Source organism: Corylus avellana, chromosome 10 (assembly GCF_965113065.1).
Source record: "Corylus avellana chromosome 10, dhCorAvel1.hap1.2, whole genome shotgun sequence".
NCBI classification, from domain to species: Eukaryota; Viridiplantae; Streptophyta; class Magnoliopsida; order Fagales; family Betulaceae; genus Corylus; species Corylus avellana.
This window is the reverse complement of record NC_142499.1, coordinates 10,981,975-11,003,733: the sequence shown is the minus strand read 5'-3', so window position 1 is coordinate 11,003,733 and position 21,759 is coordinate 10,981,975. Positions and strand designations below refer to the sequence as shown.

Below are 21,759 nucleotides of genomic sequence, written 5' to 3'. Positions count from 1 at the left end.
ATGGAGTGGGTCCCACGTTCTATGCGTTTATATCCAATGTTTGGCATGAGTTATATAACTTATATTGGCCTCATTTGGTAAAATGTGGTACACATTCCTTCTTTTATTCTTTTTTATTTTTTTTAATTAATATGTAAAATTCATAAATTTAATAATAATTTTAATAAGTACGGAGTTGAAACAAGGACCAAAATAAATAAATTAAATAAAAAAAGTAGCATTTTCCCATTTCCATCCTTATTTTAATTTTTCTCAACAAGTCAATTTTTTTAAAAAAAATTATTATTAAATAACTTCTTTCGCTTTTCTCTAGTAATCAATTTAAAGCTCATTTTTACTTTGTATCAAATTAATATATTCTTATTTCTATTTATTGTGTAAATAGTAATAAATAGATTTATGTGACTTAAAGAAAAAGAAAAAAAATTGGATTATTATTTTAGAGAAAAGTGAAAAAAATGTTGTTTACTTTGCTTGGCTGCTTCGAGTGCAACTGAGCTCATAAGACTGATTCCCCATAAGATGCTCATCAAAATTTCTCCTTTTTTGTTTCCTGTGAAACCATAGCAAAGAAAGTAGACAGAAGTAGGGCTGAGCGTCGGTCGGTAATGTCGGTTTCGGTAGAAAATTTTTATTTTTGCCTTTCAAACCGATAAAGTCGGTTATTTCACCGACTTATTCCGTCAAATTTTATTTTATTTCGCATTTCGAACCAAATGCGGTCGGAATAGTCGGTGTCGGTCAGAAGTCGGTAAAGTCGGTGTCGGTTAAGTCGGTATGTGGAAAAGTGGCAAATTTGTCGGTAAAGTCGGTTCGGTTAAAAAACCTCTTCCGCCTACCAAACTGAAAAATTCGGAATAAAAAAAATCATGCCGCCTATTGTCCGCCATTTAGTCGGTAACGGTCGGTGTCGGTCGAAATCAGTCGAAAGTCGGTTAATCGGTAATTTGCTCAGCCCTAGACGGAAGGAATATAGATGGAAAGGGGGAAAAAAGAAGAACTAAAGTATGTGTATATGTACCATGAGCCTTTCTTATGATCATTTGACCATCTGGTGATGCTACTTTTATTGGACTTTATAGCTCTGGGGTTGATGTTTCAATTAACTTTTTCCTTTTTTCTATTGGAGAAAATTAGGTTGTTGTAAGTTAAGTTATGTGCAGGCACAAAAAGTAACTACCCCACTGCTTATGTCAATAGTTCTGTTTGGTTGTATGATGTTGAAGAATTAAAAATATCTTATGGCTTTCTATTGACTTGCTGGATATAATTCTTTTCTAATGAGATGAGCCTTGGGTTGTAGCTTCTTGTAGCAAGTTGGAAGAGTTTCTTTTGTCTCAGTACTTGTTCTCTTTTCTTTTTCTTTTTTCTTTTGCTATTTAAATAAAGGATCGAACAACAATAACGGGGTTGTACAACAAAGCCCAAACAGAAAAGATATTACAAACAATGATTTCATTCATGATCCCAAAAGAATCATAAACAAGTCGGGCCACACAAAACGGTAATAAACAGAAAAAAGACTCAATGAAGAGCCCTAAGCAGTAAATGCAACAACCTAGTACTTGGTCTTTTTATCTATGATTTTTTTATCTATGATAAGTGCTGCTTCCAATTGAATACTGTAAATTGTAATACAATTACTCCATTTTATTTAGATTATTCATGCTAAATCATTTTTATGTGACTGCCTTGTTTCATGTCTTGCTTTCCAGTTTATCGCTGTTGCTGCTCATCCTCCTGCTTCTTCATATCACAAGATGGGTGCCTCACTTAACAAAAAAACAAAAGCAGGACATGAAAGAAAATTCAACTTTATTGAAGGGGCCTAGAGGAAGACCTAGAAAGAAGAGGACAAGGACATAACAACTCAATCAAAGAGGCCTAAAGGAAGACCTAGAAAGATCCAGATAGAAAAATGTTGATAATTTGGATTGCAATGACCAAGTATGCTCGAGATCTTGCTGTTCAACTCCCAGAAGATTCATCAAAATTGCTTGCTATAGATTGGATTTCTGGGAGTGCTTAAGAACATGAGCAGCACAAGAAGAGAATGGTAAAAAATAGGGGAAAATTCACTTTACCCCCTGAAGTTTCAGGAGTTTTTCAATTCGAACTTCAATGTTTAAAAATTGGTAATGTACCCCCCTAATGTTTCAAAAAATTTCAATTCAGACCCTCCATTATTAATTTTCGTCTAATTAGACGGAAATCATCCCACGTGCGTCTCATGTGGGATTTTAATGTCCTCTATTCCAATTTTGCCCTCATTAAAACCTATGAAATTACGTAATTACCCTCATTAAAACATATGAAATTGAGTGTAATTACATAATTTTATAGGTTTTAATGAGGGCATCAAAATTGGAATAGAGGGCATCAAAATCCCATGTGAGACGCATGTGGAATGATTTCCGTCCAATTAGACGAAAATTAGTAACAAAGGGTCTGAAATGAAATTTTTTAAAACATTAGGGAAGTACATTACCAATTTTTAAACATTGAAGTTCAAATTGAAAAACTCCTGAAATTTCAAGGGGTAAAGTGAATTTAATCCCAAAAAATAAAATAGTTACAAGCAAGCGGCATCTGCATGTAATCCAGCAGTTGGGACTCCTATGCAGGGCAGAAGATTTAAACATAAAAAATAAGTTTAAAAAATAAAATAAATAAATTAAAAAGGCCAAGGAGTTGCGGTGATAATATAAGTCCAGAATTATTGACACAAAACATAGACATGGAATTACTTGCAAATCATCAAATACAACACAACTCTGGGCAGGAACCTGCAGCAAGTGTGAAAGAGGAAGGGATGCCACAAAGGAACCAATTGCTAACTAATATCCTCCACCATAAAGAGTTTTCGAAGTAAAGAAGAGAATATTTAATGATTTTTTGCAGTTCCAAGCTGCTGCTATGCTTTTCTTAGGTATGATTGCGTTGTGCCTATAATCAGCTTACAAGGAAAGCAGTGGACAAAGATCATTCGCGAAATCAGACCCCGCAGTTTCTTTGTGGGTCACTAACCCAAGAGGAATCAACTATTGCAATCAACACTCCAGTACCAAATACCCCTTTCCCATTAAAGAAGTCACTTAACAAAAGTGTGGACACCTCTGTATCCTTCATTTTGATTCTTTGAATTTAAGCTTAAAGCAACTTTAATCCTAGCTAAAAACAAGAAAATCTAGTTAGAAGTGAAAATCGAGGTGAAAGAAGGTAAAAAAGCCCAACAATGGAGACTCGCAATGAAGTTTCTGTCAAATCAGTAGGCAACAAAGATCTTATTAACTCTGCATATAATCTAAAAGCTTCATATATAAGAGTCTAGAGGTACTGAATCTATAGTTTGCTTATTCTTCACTATTGTACACATCAGTTGCATCATGCTTTTGTTGGAGTGCTCTGATCCTTGTCAATTCCGAACCCTAGTGCCTATCACCTTGAGGGGAAAAAAGAAATTGTAACAGATTTGATAGATTTTGAAACCAAAGGGGATAGAGACAATCACCTGCTCTGAAGACTTCATTGTCATAGTAAGATGCATGATCAGATGTGTGTGTTCAAATATATAAAATACGGAATGGTAGCTTATGTATGCCATTATCTCAAGAATCTAGCAGCTATATGTTCTGCAATTGCCAAGCTTGAAGTTAAACCAGGTGACTCAATTCCGAAAAGGTTAATAAGACCAGGTATCCCATGAATTTCTTCACCCTGCACAAAATGAAATTGCAATTAGCCCACATATTTCCCTAGTATTCCACACTCAGCTACCTCCCATAGCACCCAAAAAAATGAAAAAGAAAAAGCCAGTTCACTGCATTATTCAATTCTAAATACCATGGAAACTGTTATAGTTTGTATGAACGTTTTAAACACAAAAGGCGGAAGCTATTATATTATTCAACTTATGTTAACCTAATACAGGCATCCTATTATATAGGATTAGGAAAATACCATAAAGACTAAAATACCCCCAAAACCCTAATGACTCAAACCCTAACTCTTCTAACACTCCCCCTCAAGCTGGAGCATATACATCATATGAATCCAGCTTGGAAGATACAAGCAAACGAAAAACAACTAGAAAACATATTCTAACACTCTCCCTCAAGCTGGAACTGCTTGGACCACACAAGTTAATTAAATAAAACTTCAACGCCGGTCGAAAACTCGTTGGTAACTTGAACAACCATTTGATTGGTTCTCGCCGAAAAACACCAAGGCCGGTCGGATGCAACGATCACTTGATCGGTTCTCGCCGAAGAATCCAAGGCCGGTCAGATACATCAATCACAAATAACAAACAAACAACAAATTTTCACATGACTAACCAACAAGATTCGCCGGAAAACAGATACTGGAAAAAAAAAAAAAAAAAAAATCGCTGGAAATACGCCGGAACTTTGTCGGGGCTTCAAAACTGGCCGGAAACACACAGAACTGGCCAGCAGTACCTAAAAACACAAGAAAAACACTGAAAAACAAAACAGAAACAGTCACTGGAGGCTCGCCGGACCTTTGCCGGAGACTCGCCGGAACTTGCCGGAGAAGACAGAACACTCCGACCACTTCAACAACAGCAACTACAGAATCAATAGAGGGCCACACAGTAACGTTTCACAACCAAAAACATCAAATTGTCGGAATTTTTTTTTTTTTTTTTTTTTTCGATGGCCGCTGCAACTTTTCTGGCCACCACAGAATACTCCGGCCCACTTCAGACAAGACAGAAAACCACCACAAAACCATCCGGCCAGCATCATAGAACATCAAAAACAAACAAAATATATATATATATATATATATATAGATATATATATATATATATATATATATACCGGAAGGAGTTTCGGTCACCCTAAAACAAGAACAAAACAGCTCTACGGAGCTCTTTGAAGGTACTGCCCGTGTGGGTTGGGTTAGCCAACACGGGCAGTGTGGCCACCAAGTTGAAAACTAAACTACCCAAGAATCGAAACAAGCTCTGATACCATGTTATAGTTTGTATGAACGGTTTAGACACAAAAGGCGGAAGCTATTATATTATTCAACTTATGTTAACCTAATACAGGCATCCTATTATATAGGATTAGGGAAATACCATAAAGACTAAAATATCCCCAAAACCCTAATGACTCAAACCCTAACTCTTCTAACAGAAACATTAATCAGTAGCAGTATGGTGGGGGGATGGATTTTTCTGTTTTGAATAAGTAAACTTTTATTGACTAGACATAGCAGTACTACAACATGAATGAGAAGGATAAAAAGACCTCAAGCATACAGCTCTAGAATAAAAAGAAAAGTGATGGAGTCAGATCCAAGATGGAGGAAAAGCCAAATGAAAAGTGATCTAAGAAAAGCCAACGTAATATTAATAGGACAGCAGCATTATTTCTCAAATTCCTCAAAGCCTTCAAATAGGACTTAACCTCCAGATTGTTATTATTAGTCGATCCCAAGTCCCTTATCCTTCACTCCATTAAATGCTTTGCCAACAAAAAGGATGCAGAAAAGAGCTTCCATTAATTCACTTCCGAATCTCCTAACAGATCCATATAACCATGCCCTCTTATTTCCAACTATAGCAAATATATCTGGGAAAACAAACTTCGGAGGTATGTTTCCACGCAACATCATGCCAAAGGAAATCATACTCCCCCATCACCACCTTCAAGGAAGCGCCTGAGAGCACCCCATCCATTTCTAATTCTTTAAAACCCTAGCCCCATATGAACTCCATGTTGCCGAAAAAGTCCAACATCCACTCCCCTGCAAAATTAGTCCAATCACCACCTTCAAGGAAGCGCCTGAGAGCACCCCATCCATTTCTAATTCTTTAAAACCCTAGCCCCATATGAACTCCATGTTGCCGAATAAGTCCAACCTCCACTCCCCTGCAAAATTAGTCCAATCACCCATCCCTTCCCCATGTACACCTCCTACCATCTCCTCCACAAAGAATACCTCTTCACTTCAAATCTCCATAGTCATTTCCCTAGTATTGCAGTAATGAAGAACCTTGGGTCATGATCCCAAACTACCCCTCTTGTGAAGCAAATGTCCTTCCATCTTAATAGATGATACTTAAAACTCATCTCCAATACCTGCCCCAAAAGGTTGTGTCTGAAGTTCCCCTAACCTCTCACCCATTGAAGCAGAGATTGGAAACAAATGTATTACAAGTACGCAGACTCCCATAGGGCACTTTTGATAAGGGTAAAAGTTGTCTGGGTTAAGAAAGATACTGCCTCTTCCACCAGTTAATCTTGTCTAGTATCTCTCCTACACTAGTCTCAGTCTCGCATCTCTCCAATAACATCCCACACAGCTGTAACTTTGATGGAAGGCCCCTGAGGGAGACCTAAAATGACATAAGGGAAGAGTGCCCGTACCACATCCCAGCACTGGCACCAAGCTCACCAGGATTACAGACATCAACAATTGGAACAAGCTCAAAATTGTGGAGACTATTTCTCAAGCCCAATTGACATCCCCAATTGCATGAATTGTAAGCCTCAATGCAGAAGCCCATGGATTACAATTCATTTTTTAAGGAAATGATTATTGGATATGAAAAAACCTAAGCCTCATACATAAAGGAAAACATTTTTGTTCACAAGAAAAAGACACTGGTGTAGGACAATACTCTCTTATACCAAAAATTGATGTAGAACGAATAATGTGTGAACAATACATGTGAATAGTATCTTGTAAAAAGTGCACGTGAATAGTGTCGCGAATACTTCATGTTTTGTGGATATTATGGGGCTGTGTGGTTTAGGGTTTTGAAAATTAAGATCTTAGGAAAATAATAAATTTAAGGGTTAAATTCACTTTACCCTCCTGAAATTTCAGGAGTTTTTCAATTCAAACCCCAATGTTTAAAAATTAGCAATGTACCCTCCTAATGTTATACTCGAAGCGCAGTAGTGTGGAAGATGATCCCTCTGTGTCTTATGTGGTGTATATGGATTGAAAGAAATGCTAGATGTTTTGAGAACTCTACTAGGACTATAGAGGAACTGACTCATCTTTTCTTCTTTACTCTTTACTCTTGGACGGCCACTTGGCTAGCTCCTTTAGTGATTAATTTCTCTGACTTCCTATTTCATTTCTCTCCCTCTCTTAGGTGCTTTCTTTTTATACTTCTCGTGTATGTGGATTGCCCTCCTCTACGCTTTTGATATATAACATTATTACTTATCAAAAAAAAAAATGTTTCAAAAAATTTCAATTAAGACCCCGTTACTAATTTTCGTCTAATTAGACGGAAATCAACCCACGTGTGTCTCACGTGGGATTTTGATGCCCTCTATTCCAATTTTGCCCTCATTAAAACCTGTGAAATTACATAATTACCCTCAATTTCATAGGTTTTAATAAAGGTAATTACGTAATTTCATAAGTTTTAATGAGGACAAAATTGGAATAGAGGGCATCAAAATCCCACGTGAGACGCACGTGGGATGATTTTCGTCCAATTAGACAAAAATTAGTAACGGAGGATCTAAATTGAAAATTTTTGAAACATTAGGGGGGTACATTGCCAATTTTTAAACATTGAGGTTCGAATTGAAAAACCCCTGAAACTTCAGGGGGGGTAAAGTTAATTTTTCCCTAAATTTAAATTTCTAGGATTTTAAATAGAAATAACATTGCTAGAAATCAAAAGGAAAAGAGAAAGATTTAGAATGAGACCAGCATAGGCAAGGCACCTACCTTTTCTAAGTATCACACTTCGGTTCCTCGGCATCACACTTCAAAGAAGGGTTGCATCACCCAATCCTCAAGAGCAATCTTTGCTGGAAATTCTTCTTCATTTAATCATCATCATAGAAGAAAGAAAAACATTACATCCTTATAGACGCCTAAAAAGAACTTGGACTCAGCTTTAACTACCAAAAGGCTCAAAACCAATAACTAGGTAAACCCACAAAAAAAAACCCAATAGCATAATAAACCCAAAATAAGCCTAATAGATAAAAAAGTACAGCTCATGCCTGGAAAATAAAAAAATTACATATATACCCTTGACCCTTAAAATTAAATAAAATTGAGTTCTCGCTGCCTGCATCACACTCTCCCATGGTTGGAGAAAACTCATCTTTGAATTTTGAAGTGCTTTGGAATTGCATTTTTCAATCATCGATTGTAACCTTAACAAAAGAAAAGTGTTTTGACCATGATACCATTTCATCTTCTTTGTAGGACAGAAGAATGATGACAACATAATATCCTTCTCTCCAACTAGAGCATTAAAATTTTCAGGAAGGACAAAATCAACATCAGGAACCATAATTAGAGGCAACATAGCCTTAGAATGATCCACATGAAGCACTTTCAAATTGGGCCTTTTCTTTTTGATAAGTAATGTATATTTAATCAAATCGTAAAGGGGAGAAACTCTAGTACACAATGAGTATCTAGGAGAAACCCCTAAATTATAGAAAAAGAAAAACATAATTTCAAAAACTCATAATAATTAGAAACAAGAGGACATAGTGAGTATCCCTGAACTTACGAATGAATCTCCCATTGATTTACACCTTAGCCTCATCGCCAATGGTCAAGAGTAGCCAAAAAACACCGTTTTTCCTTAGAAAATTTTAAATCACCTATTTTCCCTACCGGTGGCCTTACCATGAACAGAGGACGAGTTACTTGGTTTTGTCACTGTCTGAGCATACAAATGCTTCACCGAGACAGACAACTTCTCCAGTAAGGGAGGAGTGGGCTTCATCGGTAAGTAAGGGGACAGTGGAAAGCGCAACATTTCCCCAAACCCATACCAACCCGATTTATCCTTGCCTTCAAGAATCAAAACGAATCCCCTCCCCCCTCCGCCATTGAACTCCTTTATGGCCATAAAGTTTCCACGATTGTTGCAGCAACGCTGGCCCAAGAGGGCATGTTGAGTATCCTTGAACTTATGAATGAAACTCCCATTGATTTCGACCTTAGCCTCATCGTCAATGGTCAAGAATAGCCAAAAGCGTCCTTTTTCCATACAAAATGTTAAATCGTCAAATGCCCTAAAAGCTTAAGCTAATAAGAAGAGGTGAATTTAATTATTTAATTAATATTTTAACACTCATCCTCACGTGTGGGACCAAGACAACACATGAAATATTTTAATTGAAATGGGATTAAATTGTGAGAGTCCGAGTTCGAACTCATGCCCTCTGCTCTAATACCAAATTAAACGACCAATTGTATCAAAACTTGAACTGATAGGAAAATGTGCATTTAATTATTTAATTAATATTTTAACAGAAAAACCAAACGAATGTATCGTTTTCCTTGTTCCAAAATTCTTAGTATGAAGGAATCGCCCCCAAGTTCGAAGAAGAACTCAAATGATGTTGCTTCTATGAAGAAGAACCTCCCCGTGGCACTTTCGACACACTCCCAAGCCTAAAGGAAGAACCCACGCAGGCACTACTTCAAACCCCAGTGACAACCTCAACCCAAGCCATCGAAACAGCCAGCAAGACCACAGTAACATAGAATAAGGGAGGCCTAATCTACAGCAGAAAAACGAAAGACGCTCCCTCACGCATTGCCAAGAGAGGATGGAGAAGACACTCTCAAACTGAAAATTCCATTGTACTCCTAAACTGTATCTTATTTTCCCTTGATAATTTACCAGTACAATTACAAGCATTTATATAGGACTGCGTAATCATACTAATAGGAAAATACAATAAATGAGGAATATATGGATATATAATCTAGGAAACCTGGGAAAAAAAAAATCAGATCAGCCACACATCTTCAGCAGAAACGACCATGTTAATTAGAACACTAGGCGATGAAGGTTTTATTCTCAACCCTAGAAGATTTCACAAACTCCCCCATCCCCTCCACTTGAGACAGAGCCTCCACAATGGCCAACAACCAAGCCACACTAACTTCACCCAAGAAAACAGAACATAGAATTCCCCTCCTTTCATAGATTTGTAGAACAGCAACCCCCTCTACAGCAAACTCGAATAACTTGGATTCAACAAAAAACCATCTCGAATTCCCCATCAATTTGGATCCTCATACTTTTAACAAAACTAAAAAAGTTTTACATGCATGGATCATTAATGATTTGCCATACTTACCAAAAAAAATATATGATTTACCATTGTTGGTGGTAACGGAAGTTAGGGGTTAATTTACTAAGATACTTGGTGATTTATCAACAATGTAAGTTCACATAAAAATGAGTATCGGAGAAATAACCTGTATTAGAAAATCAGCAGTAGAGTGTCGAGGTCCTGAAATTTTAGGACGGACCCCTGCATATCCTGGGACTAGAGATCCATCTCTCAAATTTGGATAGTACTTTCTAATCTCTGGATAAAATTGCTTGGCACGATTAGCACATACTGAATAGTCAAACCTGCGATCAAGGTTTCCTTTTTGCTGAATTTCTGAGCTGGTATCAAATATTATTTATCTATTTAATCAAACCAAATAAAAAAAAGAACAAAGCCATTTTTGAAAGTGAAGCCAATACCAAAAGATCCAACATGTCAGAAGGCAACTAGAGTGCTAAATGACAACTAGTGTTAAATGAGTTTCTTACTTGTCTCAAACATATGTTGTGCAAACATTGATAGCCTATCTGAATGTTATAGTAATGAAAAATCTCCAGTGTCTCCTACAATGCACTTCTAAGAAGATTATTTTATTTTAGCGTCTTTGAAATACATCACTTGAAGCACGTCTTTAACTTTTGATGCCACAGCAGTTAGTTAGATGGAAAAGAAATATTCCCTTTGGATGCCTGATGCTACAGCTATAAGCCCCAGATAATATAGAAGACTTATGGTTTAAGAACAAGTGTACATGGTACTTTATTGGATTATTATCTTAAATTTGTCGATATGTTGGCTTTCAATTTAGTTAGTCTCCATGTAGTCTTTAACTTGGTTCAATAGTCAGATTAGGGAGTCATAATCTGATTATATGAGTTTAAGAGTCAATGTGTAACTCATGTGTCGTGTGGTGAAACGTCTTCCTAGCTATATCGCATATCTTTTAGATAAACCCCTTAAAGAATTAGGACTAGTATACTGTGATGTGCAATTTGATCAAATTTCTGATTTTAGATTCAAAATGAGAAACTGTCATCCCATTCAATCGAGTTGGTATGCCCTTGATCTGACATTTCTCTTGGTAGAAAGAACATGAAGCTCCATTAATTACGGCATTGCTAGCGCGACATCTTGGAGAGGGAAGGGCAAGACTATTGTGTTGTAACGATTCGTGTGGGTTTTGAGGGCCTTTGGGCTTCTCCGGGTGTTTGTTTTTGACGGAATTTGGGTGGGTTTGTTGGGGTTCTTTTGTGGGTGGGCTTCGGTTTCTTCTCTTTCTTTTTCTTTTTCTAGTTAGGTATTTCCGCTTGTATACTTCCAGTGTACGTCTTACGCTTTTAATAAAACTTGATTATTACTTATCAAAAAAAAAAAAAAAGAACATGAAGCTCAAAACTATGGTTGTATTCAATACTCCCAAATAAAACGAGGAATTTGTCTATGGTTATTCACTAACAAATAAATAGGAATTTAAAGTTGTACCTCATGGGAAAAAAAGACTTGTTTTGTTTTTGCGGAATCAACCTTTCCCTTCCTTTATAAAATAAAAGAAATGAAATTATGTTTAAATAAGCATATTATATCATGTCATGGTTGCAAGATTCTATCCATTGCAAACTGTGTACCCATTGGGATTATTTGGAGATTAATCGCCTAGGAATTTGATAATATTAGTCCCATTCTATATGTCATATCCTATTCTGAAAAGGTATTAGTTTCATCACCATCACCATCATCAATTATATTATTCCTATTCTCTACGTTATATCTTAATTAATGCTCAAGGTGTATATGAGAGTATTAAAAACTATTGGTGATGCTTCAAAAATTAAAAATGTAAAATTTTTGACACATCTTTAAAGAATTGGATATTGTTATGTGTATATGTTGTGCTGCCATATTTTCTTGACAGAACATTAGTAATAGTTAAACACAAGTGAGTCATGTGTTGTTGATATTGAAGACTTCTAGCATGAACTCTGAAAATACTCTCATGAGCAACAAGACAATCTCAATTATTTAGGACAGTAACTGAAAATGGACACACATAACCTAAAATTAAAATCTTATGAGAGTATAAGGTGAATAGCAAAGTTTTATATTAAAATTACTTCATTTCTACATACTATTTATTGTCGTTCAAGCTGTAACAATAGCATTCAAATAGTGCCCTCGGACTATCAAACAGATTGGGCTTCTTTTAAGCATATTCGATATACAGTTCAAACAGGCATTTGAAGTGCATTTGATATACAGTTCAAACAAGAAGCTTAAACAAATTGGACAAAGCGCATTGTTCGAATAACGTTCGAAAGCAAACTGAATGTAGTGCTTAAATGTGTCAAACAGAATGCATCTTTTGAAGTCTCATTTGAAATGAGATTTTTTTTTTCTTCAATGAATTCATTTGAAACAAGATGTTAAAAACAGATCTCAGATACATTCTTTTCAAAGCACATTTTGAATATCATTCGGATGTCAAATCTAAAAAATCGTGTCAAGACTGTTCTTGTGAGGGAAAAGATAGACAGACACTGTTCTTGTGAGGGAAAAGATAGACACAATGTTCTCATTGATGAAATCCTTGTGAGAACTTGGGAGAGAATACAAAAGCTTATCATTCATTATCTTGAGTTTTAGGTCTCTCTACAGACCTATAGAAATCACAAAAGCACACGCCTTTGAGATCAATTCTTCTATATTGCAACGTGTGAAGTGTGAAGAAATCTGAAGACATTGAAGGGTCAGCATATATAAAGAGTGCAATGTGGATTCAAAACATGATATTTGCAAATGAAAGCTAGGATGGTAGAATGTGCCATGTCTGTGATGTTCTTTATATTACATGCTTTGTTGTGATTTGATTATTGTTAATCAAGCATATGGTTAATATCATATATTTGCAAATTGTTCACCACCCACTTGAACATGAATTACATGTGACATAATCAATTTTTTATATTCCGATTTACCTGTAAATCGATTAGCACAAAAGATTGAATAGATCGTTTGTGAAGAAAAATGTTAAATTTGAAATACAGAGTAATAGGACCTACCCCCAACCCCCCCGGGCACCCTAGTTTGGGTAAGATAGTTGAGTTGGTATTTTCAAATATGTATTAGGTACCCAAGTAGGAAAATTATAGAGGCATAATTAGAACTACTTGGAGGCCAACCCAGTAGAATAAATAGTATAACAATAAAAGTTCAACATTAAATTTAAGAATTAAGAACATAAACACCATCATCATGAAACAGAAAAAAAAAAAAAAAAAGACAAACTATCAGATACCACATATGAGAACACATTTGTCAATTAATTTGATTTTGATAGTTCAAAATATGAACAACCTACAAAAGTCCTTATCCCAAATAATTTGCTAGCATGGACATTTAAATGCACAAAATGCCCTGTTCATTCTGGAAACCAATAGAAAGCTCCTCATCAAAATGTGATACTGATTATAATTGCAACCATGCCTCCCTCCATACAGAATAGTCAATAATGGGCCCTTCCAAGTCAAACAAACCAGTTAAAATACATATAACTTGCACCCTTAATCCACTTAGGTGATTCAATGCATATCACAAAACTTCTAAATAAGCAGAACATACTCAGGTAATTCCACGTCATTCATAAACTTCATTCATTAAAACTTATTGAACACATGAAAGAGCACAATACACAAAACATTCAAGAAGCTACCACACAGGTATCTGAAAGTAAATATCTGCCAGGAATTTCTTCTTCTGCACAATTTGTAAAGTTTTTGTTCAATGAGGGATGTGACTGCATAAGATAAATGTATATCTGAAGCACTTCTTTTCTAGACAGAACTATAGCACCCAATTGAAAAAATGCAGGGAGTACTGAATGAAGTAGACTGAACAAAGAAATAGAGAAAGAATACCTGTTCAGAAAGCCTGAAATATCATCTATACCTTCAATCCATTCAACATCTGGACCAAACTTGACTTGGCCATCCAAATCTAGAGTAACATGCACTCCAAGACCGCCATCTTCTGGTAATGGGTATATCAAACGATTGAAAGGAGGGATTCTAGTATTAGATAATGTGAAATAGCAACCACGTGCATAATATGCAGTGGGAATAACTTCACTATGCAGGCCATCAAATCTCTTTGCAAGGGCAGGGGCACTCAAGCCTGTAGAGTTCACAACAAGGTCAGGAATGAGTACTAGCTCTGGGTGCAACAGAGACCTCCCATTCCAGTTCTCAAGATGTTTAGTTTCAGATGCATGGAGGCAAATGTTATTTCCTTCAATATGGGCACCCATGACAGTAGTATTGTAGGAGAAGGTTGTTCTATAATTTTCAGCTTCCCCCTGGACCCACACGGGGGTAATATCCCTGTCAATGTACACTAATAACTCTAAATAGAGACAATTTGATAGAATTTACAATAACTCTACAAAATAAGTGTACATACATGCATACATTGAGAATGTAATTACTTGAAATCTATTCAATTTAGGAACCAATATAAATGGAGCCACATACCACTAGAGATAGCATTAGGGAATGAGTATCAACAACCCCAGAAACAGGTGATAGTAAGGCTTTCACACATTGCAGCTCAGGTTCCATTCTCTTGGCTTCGGAACCCTCAATCATCCTCAAGCCATCAACCCCATTTCGAATTCCATGATTCATTAAATTATTCAACTTCGGAATCTCTGAGGTTCCAGTGGCAACTATGAGCTTTCCAATTTGTTTATGAGGAATATCATGTTCAGAACAGTACTTGTACAGCATTTCTCTTCCTCTAACACAAAGAATAGCCTGAAAAAGATGGTTAAAGTTAGATTACAATTGGTACAAAAAGTTTATATTAACGTTCTGTTTAAATGCCTTGATGATGAATTTACTACAATCGAATGGCTCAGATCTTACATGTAGCAGACAGAGTGACCATACTAACTACTGAGCCACAGGGTCTATTCTTTTCTCCCTTTCTCCATTTGGGAAGAGAGTCAAAATTTACTAAAATGGCACTCAAACTATAGTAAGAATAAATCTGACAACTACCAAACACTTTTTAAGGCAATAGTAACCCTGATTTCAAAAGCTACTTTCAAGCAGCTACCTCAACAGATTGGTCGAATCAATTACATGGTTAAACAATGTCTTTAGAAAAGAAATGAGACCTTTTTTTTTATAAATTGAAAAGAAAACAGGCAAAGCCCTCATACACAAAATGTATACAAGAGAGACAACATTTTATTTGAAGTTGAAGTATTAAATGATGTCTACTTAAAAGGTTGAGTTTACGAAGATAAACAAACAAAATTGGTTCCAAGAGCAACAATTAAACGATGGGTTAATGTGTATTTATCAGCCTTAGGAATAGTATGTCTAGATAGTGTAAAGTGAATGATATGATATTATTATTCCATTACCGCAACTCCAGTATATCTGTTTTGCAAGGATACAACCATTGGTTAATATGTTATGTTCCTATGTCTTTGCCTATTACAGGTGATGACTCAGCCGACATGCTGCTGTTTGAAAGTTAGGCAATGTGATCAGTCAACCTTCATATGTAGCTAAATGTAATAAGGTACTTGAACAAGACAGGGGCTTGAAAACTATAATCAGTAAGCTTGCTTAGGGAGCAGCTGTTTACCACATTTGGCGAAAAAGAAATGACTTGAAGCATGGGAATCAGCCTCGAACTGAAGAAACAATCTACAAGATATTGCATGGGCAACGAGAAATCGAATTCTGGGAAAATGAAAGTTTAAGAGAGGTTGATAGGAATACTATATAGGGGAAATGGTTGTTCTTGTCTGTTGTTAATACAAATTCATCTAAAAAAAACCTAAAGCTGATTGGCCTACTTGCCAGTTACCTAAATATAATATGATGGAAAATTTGGAAAGAAATCAGTTTTGAATGATATATTATTAGCAGGCTCTTATAAAAGCACAACAAAATCAAAATTCCAGTCGACAAAGTTAGGGCTTGGATTCAAGTAAAGAGAAAGAGAGAAGCGGGGAGACCTTGAGAGAATCGGAACGATAGTAGATGCCGGCGTGGATGACTTGGCTGTTGCGAGAGCTAGTGCCGGTGCCGAAGGTGGGGGCAGAATCGAGAACCAGGACTTCTCTGCCTCTGAGAGAGAGCTCTCTGGCCACTGCTAGCCCCACCACACCGGCCCCTATTACCACGCATTCCGCCCTCTCCCTCGCCGCCTCTGTGTGGGTTTTGGTGCACAAATCCTTCCGCCTCATACATCTTCTTGATGATGATGATGATGATGATGGTATGATTCCCTTTGAGTTTCTCACCACGCACCCAAGCGCCTGCTTCAGCATTGCCACAGGCTGGAACTGGAAGGTGAGGGGAGCTTCTGATGTGGGCTCGTGAGTTAAGTCAGTGGAGGAGCCACGTTACCCCTTGGGGTGCCCATTTTAATTTTTTTTTAACCAAGGCACCCTCAAAATAAAAAATTTCTTTTTACAATTTTACCTACCCAGCAACCCTTTTCCCGCACTCTCATTTAACCCAGGGCAATTTAAGCACATATTTAATTATTTATAAACTTTTATAGATATTTTTTGTGATGCATATATTGTGTGAATTACCAAATTTTTAAGGTAAAAAAAAATTTTTAGGACGTCAACAAAATTTTAACAGCACTCCCAATATAAAATGACTGACTTCGCCACCGAATTAAGTTTGCATGGGAAGATCAGCAAGTGGGTTTTCCGTTTTGTTTTTATAACTATATCTTTTCTAAAAGTGATAAAGGAATAACTTTTTGACATAATTTTAGCCCATTTTTTTTATGTGGTTATTTTTTTAAAAAAAAAATCTTAAGCAATAACATTCATCCTTTTTTATTTGATAATTTTTTTTTAAAAAAATGTTCTTTTTCTTTATAATAATGACCATTTTTAAAAAACAAAAAATAACCAATTTTATGAAGAAAAATATTATTTAAAAAAAAATACCAAATAAAAAAAAAAAAACCACATAAAATATTATTGCTTCAGCAAGACTGCCCAAGACTTCATGCTGCAGCGGTGCAGCCGGAGAGAGATAAGAGACTGGTCCAAGAGAGAGAGAGTTTGAAAAAAAAAAAAAAAAATTCTTCCGAGAGAGAGAGTCTCGTGAGAGTGAGAGAGAGAGAGATTGAGAGAAAGAGAAAGTCTGGTGAGACAGAAAGTTTTTTTTTTTTTTTTTTTTTTTTAAATGGAGAAAGAGAGTTTGAGATAGAGAAGAGAAAGTCTGGTGAGAGAGAGAGTTCCCTTTTCTTTTTTTTTTCTAATCGAGAAAGATTGTTTGAGAGGAGAGAAAGTCTGGTGAGAGAGAGAGAGTTCCCTTTTTTTTCTTTTTCTTTTTTTTTCTAATCGAGAAAGATTGTTTGAGAGAAGAGAAAGTCCGGTGAGAGAGATTTTTTTTTTTAATGGGGACATTCGCCCCTAATCGAGAAAGTCTGGTGAGTAAAATATTATTTTGGGGGGACATCTTTTTTAATTTGGGAGGACAAATTTATAAATTTTGGAATAAATATATAAAATATGCCTACTTTATATGATACTAGTAGGTCTGCCAGGGTAACCAGACAATCAATCAGCATATTTTTGAACCCTGCTATATCAAAACGTCACCATATTTTTTCAACTTGTGTTTTTGAAAAGTCGTGGTTAACAAGTTGACATCATTCTTTTTGTAGATATACTATTTGGATTTTGTCTATATCATAAGGATGATAATCATAATTGTTTTTTTCTTTATTAAGCAATGATTTGTTAAATCTATCTCAACACAAGCACATTTAGAATTTGATTTGAGTTTAATAGAATCATTATTGTTTTCAATAGTCTCATTCTCTGGTAACTACAATTATATACTTGATACAATTAAAATATGTAACAAAAACTATATATATTTTATAAACAATTAATTCAAAAGGGCAATCTAAATATAAAAGTTTAATCATTGTAATTGCTCATTCAAAACAAGAAAAAGAAAAGAGAGATTGTAAAAATAAAATTAAAAAAAAAAAAGTTTTATTTTTTGCTTTGTTCTCATAGTTTTTTTTTTTTTCTGTACACCTCTCATTTAAAAAAAAAAATTTTTTAAAAAAAAAAAAATTGGCAGATTAAAAGAACTAGTGTAAGAAGAATGACAATTTAATGGCTTTATTAGGTTTTTGATTGGCCTAATTCAATAATCGTTCTTGTAATGTTTGTGTGTTTAAAATTTTGAGTGTTTATGTGTAAAGCCTTAAGAGTGCGCCTTTGGTGGAGAGGTTGCTCAAAAGTGACTTTTGTGCCAACCACTAAATGGCTGCCAAATCAGCCAGGAGTAAATTAGAAACAAATCTCGAATGCACTAGATTACACCCTCTTATGTTGAAACCAAGTAAGAAATTGATATTTTTTTCTCCTTTCTCAATCAATTTTCTAACTCAAATATCAGCCTTCCGTCGGCAAGTTCACTGTCGCCTAGCCCATCGCCACCCAGCCCATCGTTGCCCAGCCGACTGCCGGCCAGTCCATCACCGCCAGTCGATTGCCACCCAGCCCATCACCGTCCAGCCCACCGCCGCCCAGCTCACCACCAAAAGCAAGAACTCCTAAGATGGAGTAGCCAGGAACTTGAGAATATGCTTTCAATTCTGGGTTTGGTTCAATTGAACAACCTTGTTTCAAAACTCACACAATTTTGGGTTTGGTTCATATGCCTAGAAGTGGATGAAATCATGAAAGTGTTTTTCTTTTCTTTTTAACTAACAAGGGATTCATCTGCATTTTTTTTTTTTTCCACTTTAGCACTTGCAATTTAATAGCTGCAGAAGTACTCTGGTATTTTCTTACTGTTGGTTGAAAAAATTTACCATTTTGCTTTCATTGTTGTAAGTTGGAACAAAATATATTGTTGATTTTCAATGAAGTTTAGTCTCAGTATTGAAAAATATTGTTCATTATTTTTCAATGCTGCCGCAATTTGAACATTGTTGGTTATACAGCCATCAGTGAATGACATTATAAACCCCTTGGACATCAATGAATTTGGACATTGATGAAAGTGCATTTAATACCATTATTTTCAAATTTACCATAAACGTTCATGACATAAAAAAACCAATCAAATAGTTGCCATATACAGCTTACATACAACCATATTATGGTCACCACAACCTCACAAAAAAGACCACTTCACATTCCACATAAACCAGCTTACATACAACCATATAATGGTCATCAGAACCTCACAAAAAAGACCACTCCACACAAACCACAACAACTTCAAGGAGTTTCATAGGTGTTGATGTTGTCTGCACCAATGTCAATTGTGGTAGATGAACATACAGGATCTTGAGACATGGCAAATGTAGAGAGATACTCCATAGTTGGCAAAACGCACTGTATTCACAAATAATGAAAATTAGATAATGGACAAAAATGAATTTGATAGAGGATATGTTGTAATAAAAACTTACATTTACTAAACTTTGTTGATCCATCAACCCCAAGGTAGTTGGCCTCATATTGTCTTTCACAATATCCCTAAAGAAAATAAGATTTTAATGTCAATTAAAACAAAATGCATCTTCATGTAAATTATTGTAAATCACAAATATAAGAATACCTTGCTTCCTTTTGCAAAAGACAATTGGTTCTCACATGCCCAGTTTTCTTGCAAATTGAACATGCCATTTTCTTGATTTCTTGATTTTCTTTTGGATTCTTTATCTCAAATATTTGGGGTTTCCTCTACAACGAACATTTAAAGGATCTTGCAAGGTTTGATAGTACTTGGTTGTTCAACATGGAACCCTCCACGCTTCTTACATCGTCATCCTTTATAGATTTATCACAATCATCATCCATTGTCAAAAGCTTGTGATGAAGCTTTTGTAAACCAATGTTAAGATGTTCATATTTTCTTTTTGATTGGCACCCCGCTTCTAAAACTTCATAAAATTTCAACATTAAGCTATTTCTCATCAAAGTGGAATAATTTGGTGTTTCTACTTGATTATCATCATTGGATATGCCGTGTATAATGTGACCCTTAGCATTGATCATCCATCTTTCTAAAACATAATGTTGGGAATAGTATCCACCAAAGATTTCTTCACAAAAATTTAAAGAATGCCTACATAGAATTCCAACAAATTCAAACTTATGGTATGTACAAGTAGCTTTCTTTTCAAGAACTTCAAATACAACTTCATAAAATGGACTTTCTCTCCCATGAAGAGCCACCCTATATATTTTCGTCCCTCCCTCTTTCTGATATTTAGATGCCTTGTAATTTTGAGTGTTAAATAGCTCTTCTTGAAACATCAAAAAAGACTCTCATGTAAAACTTTACCGCCTCTGCTTCCATCTTGTAACATGTTTTCAAAATTGGTCTAGAACTTTTTGTCTTAACATCTCTTTCTTTCTTTTTAAAATAGCGTGCATCCAAGGCTTTTTCATATTAATAGACAAAGTCACTCACTATTATGCTTGAACGAACATAATCTTTAAAAGACTTATTCATACTCTCACTCCTTTGAGTAGTAGACATGCCGACACAAAATGTAGTTCGCAAGTAAGCCGGTATCCATTTCCCACGTCGCCTATAAATATTTTCCAACCAATCATTCTCTCCCAACTTATACTTGTCTACAATTTTTCTCCATTCAGTTTCAAACTCTTCAATTGTGATTGTATTATGAATACAATGCCGAAAATCTCCTTGGAAAGATGAATATTTATTATATATATAAGCCAAATGTTTTGGAACTTTTTGTAAAATATGCCACAAACACAATCTATGAGTAGTATTTGATAGTACCTCTGCAATTGTCTTACCCATAGCCTTGTCATCATCTGTGATAATTGTAGAAGGAGCACGCCCAAGCATTGCCTCAAGCCATGTTTTCAACAACCATGTATAAAATTTGGCGGTTTCATTTATGAGCAAAGCACATCCAAACATTATTGATTGATGATGGTGGTTAACTCCAGTAAAAGGAACAAAATGGCTCTTATAACAATTTGTCAAATAGGTAGCATCAAAAGTAACCACATCTCCAAAATATTGGTATGCAACTCGTGATCTAGCATCTGCCCAAAAGTAATTTCTCATTCTTCCATTTTCATCCACTTGGATTGCGTAAACAAAACCCGAATTTTTGCTTTGCCTCTCGAGAAAATAATTGTACATTTTTTGTGCATCTTCCTCTCCAAAAATAAGACTTCTTCTATTTCCCAAATAATTTTGAACATCTTTGAAAATACAACCAACATTATGGTCACCACCAGATTCTTTACTCAACACTGACATTATCTTCGTTGGAGGTACACCGACCTCATTGAGTGTATCTATAAGACTTTTCTGGGCATGTGTGACCACCCTATGTCCACGAAGTAAACTTGTACTTCTAGGAAAAAGGAGTTCATGGTTATGTTTAATCACGAACTTACATGCAATACATCCTAATCCCACTTTCTTCAAACTCATCATTGCTTTGCATCCTATCCTTGTTTCTACAAGCTTCGAATTTGTATAGATTTTATTTTGACAAATTTTATAACGAGATTCTTCCCTTGAACACACATATTCTAACGCAATTAATGACCTATCAATCAATCGTCGAGTATGATTTTTTCGAATGCTAAAATCTGTTCGCC

General features: G+C 35.6%; 1 protein-coding gene and 2 pseudogenes across 3 annotated transcripts; 1 reads left to right on the top strand and 2 right to left on the bottom strand.

Annotated features, from left to right (window-relative positions):
• The first annotated feature begins 1,610 nt into the window (after positions 1-1,610).
• LOC148583353 (uncharacterized) lies at positions 1,611-2,977 on the top strand (annotated as a pseudogene).
• Positions 2,978-3,057: 80 nt separating this feature from the next.
• On the bottom strand, positions 3,058-16,482 carry LOC132191873 (FAD-dependent oxidoreductase family protein). Of its 3 annotated transcripts, none has more exons than XR_009441308.2 (6): positions 16,123-16,482; positions 14,621-14,902; positions 14,009-14,445; positions 10,240-10,399; positions 3,512-3,717; positions 3,058-3,442 (listed from the first exon to the last, which is right to left on the bottom strand). XR_009441308.2 is itself a non-coding variant. In XM_059606991.2 (5 exons), exons 1-5 carry the CDS (start codon positions 16,435-16,437, stop codon positions 3,604-3,606), a joined length of 1,308 nt encoding a protein of 435 aa, XP_059462974.2. In that variant the 5' UTR covers positions 16,438-16,482; the 3' UTR covers positions 3,058-3,603. The 3 variants fall into 3 exon arrangements, 1 of the variants encoding a protein (XP_059462974.2); XR_009441309.2 differs by having other exon boundaries at positions 3,058-3,435; XM_059606991.2 differs by having other exon boundaries at positions 3,058-3,717.
• Positions 16,483-19,848: 3,366 nt separating this feature from the next.
• LOC148583352 (protein FAR1-RELATED SEQUENCE 5 pseudogene) lies at positions 19,849-21,412 on the bottom strand (annotated as a pseudogene).
• Between the last annotated feature and the right edge of the window lie 347 nt (positions 21,413-21,759).

Excerpts from the sequence above, each read along its gene's own strand:
- LOC132191873 (XM_059606991.2), bottom strand. The coding sequence starts at position 16,437 with ATGCTGAAGCAGGCGCTTGGGTGCGTGGTGAGAAACTCAAAGGGAATC. Across the intron at positions 14,446-14,620 it reads CCCTAATGCTATCTCTAGTG|GGGGAAGCTGAAAATTATAG; the intron begins GTATGTGGCTCC and ends GTGTGGGTCCAG. Across the intron at positions 3,718-10,239 it reads CTGCTGATTTTCTAATACAG|GGTGAAGAAATTCATGGGAT; the intron begins GTTATTTCTCCG and ends CATTTTGTGCAG.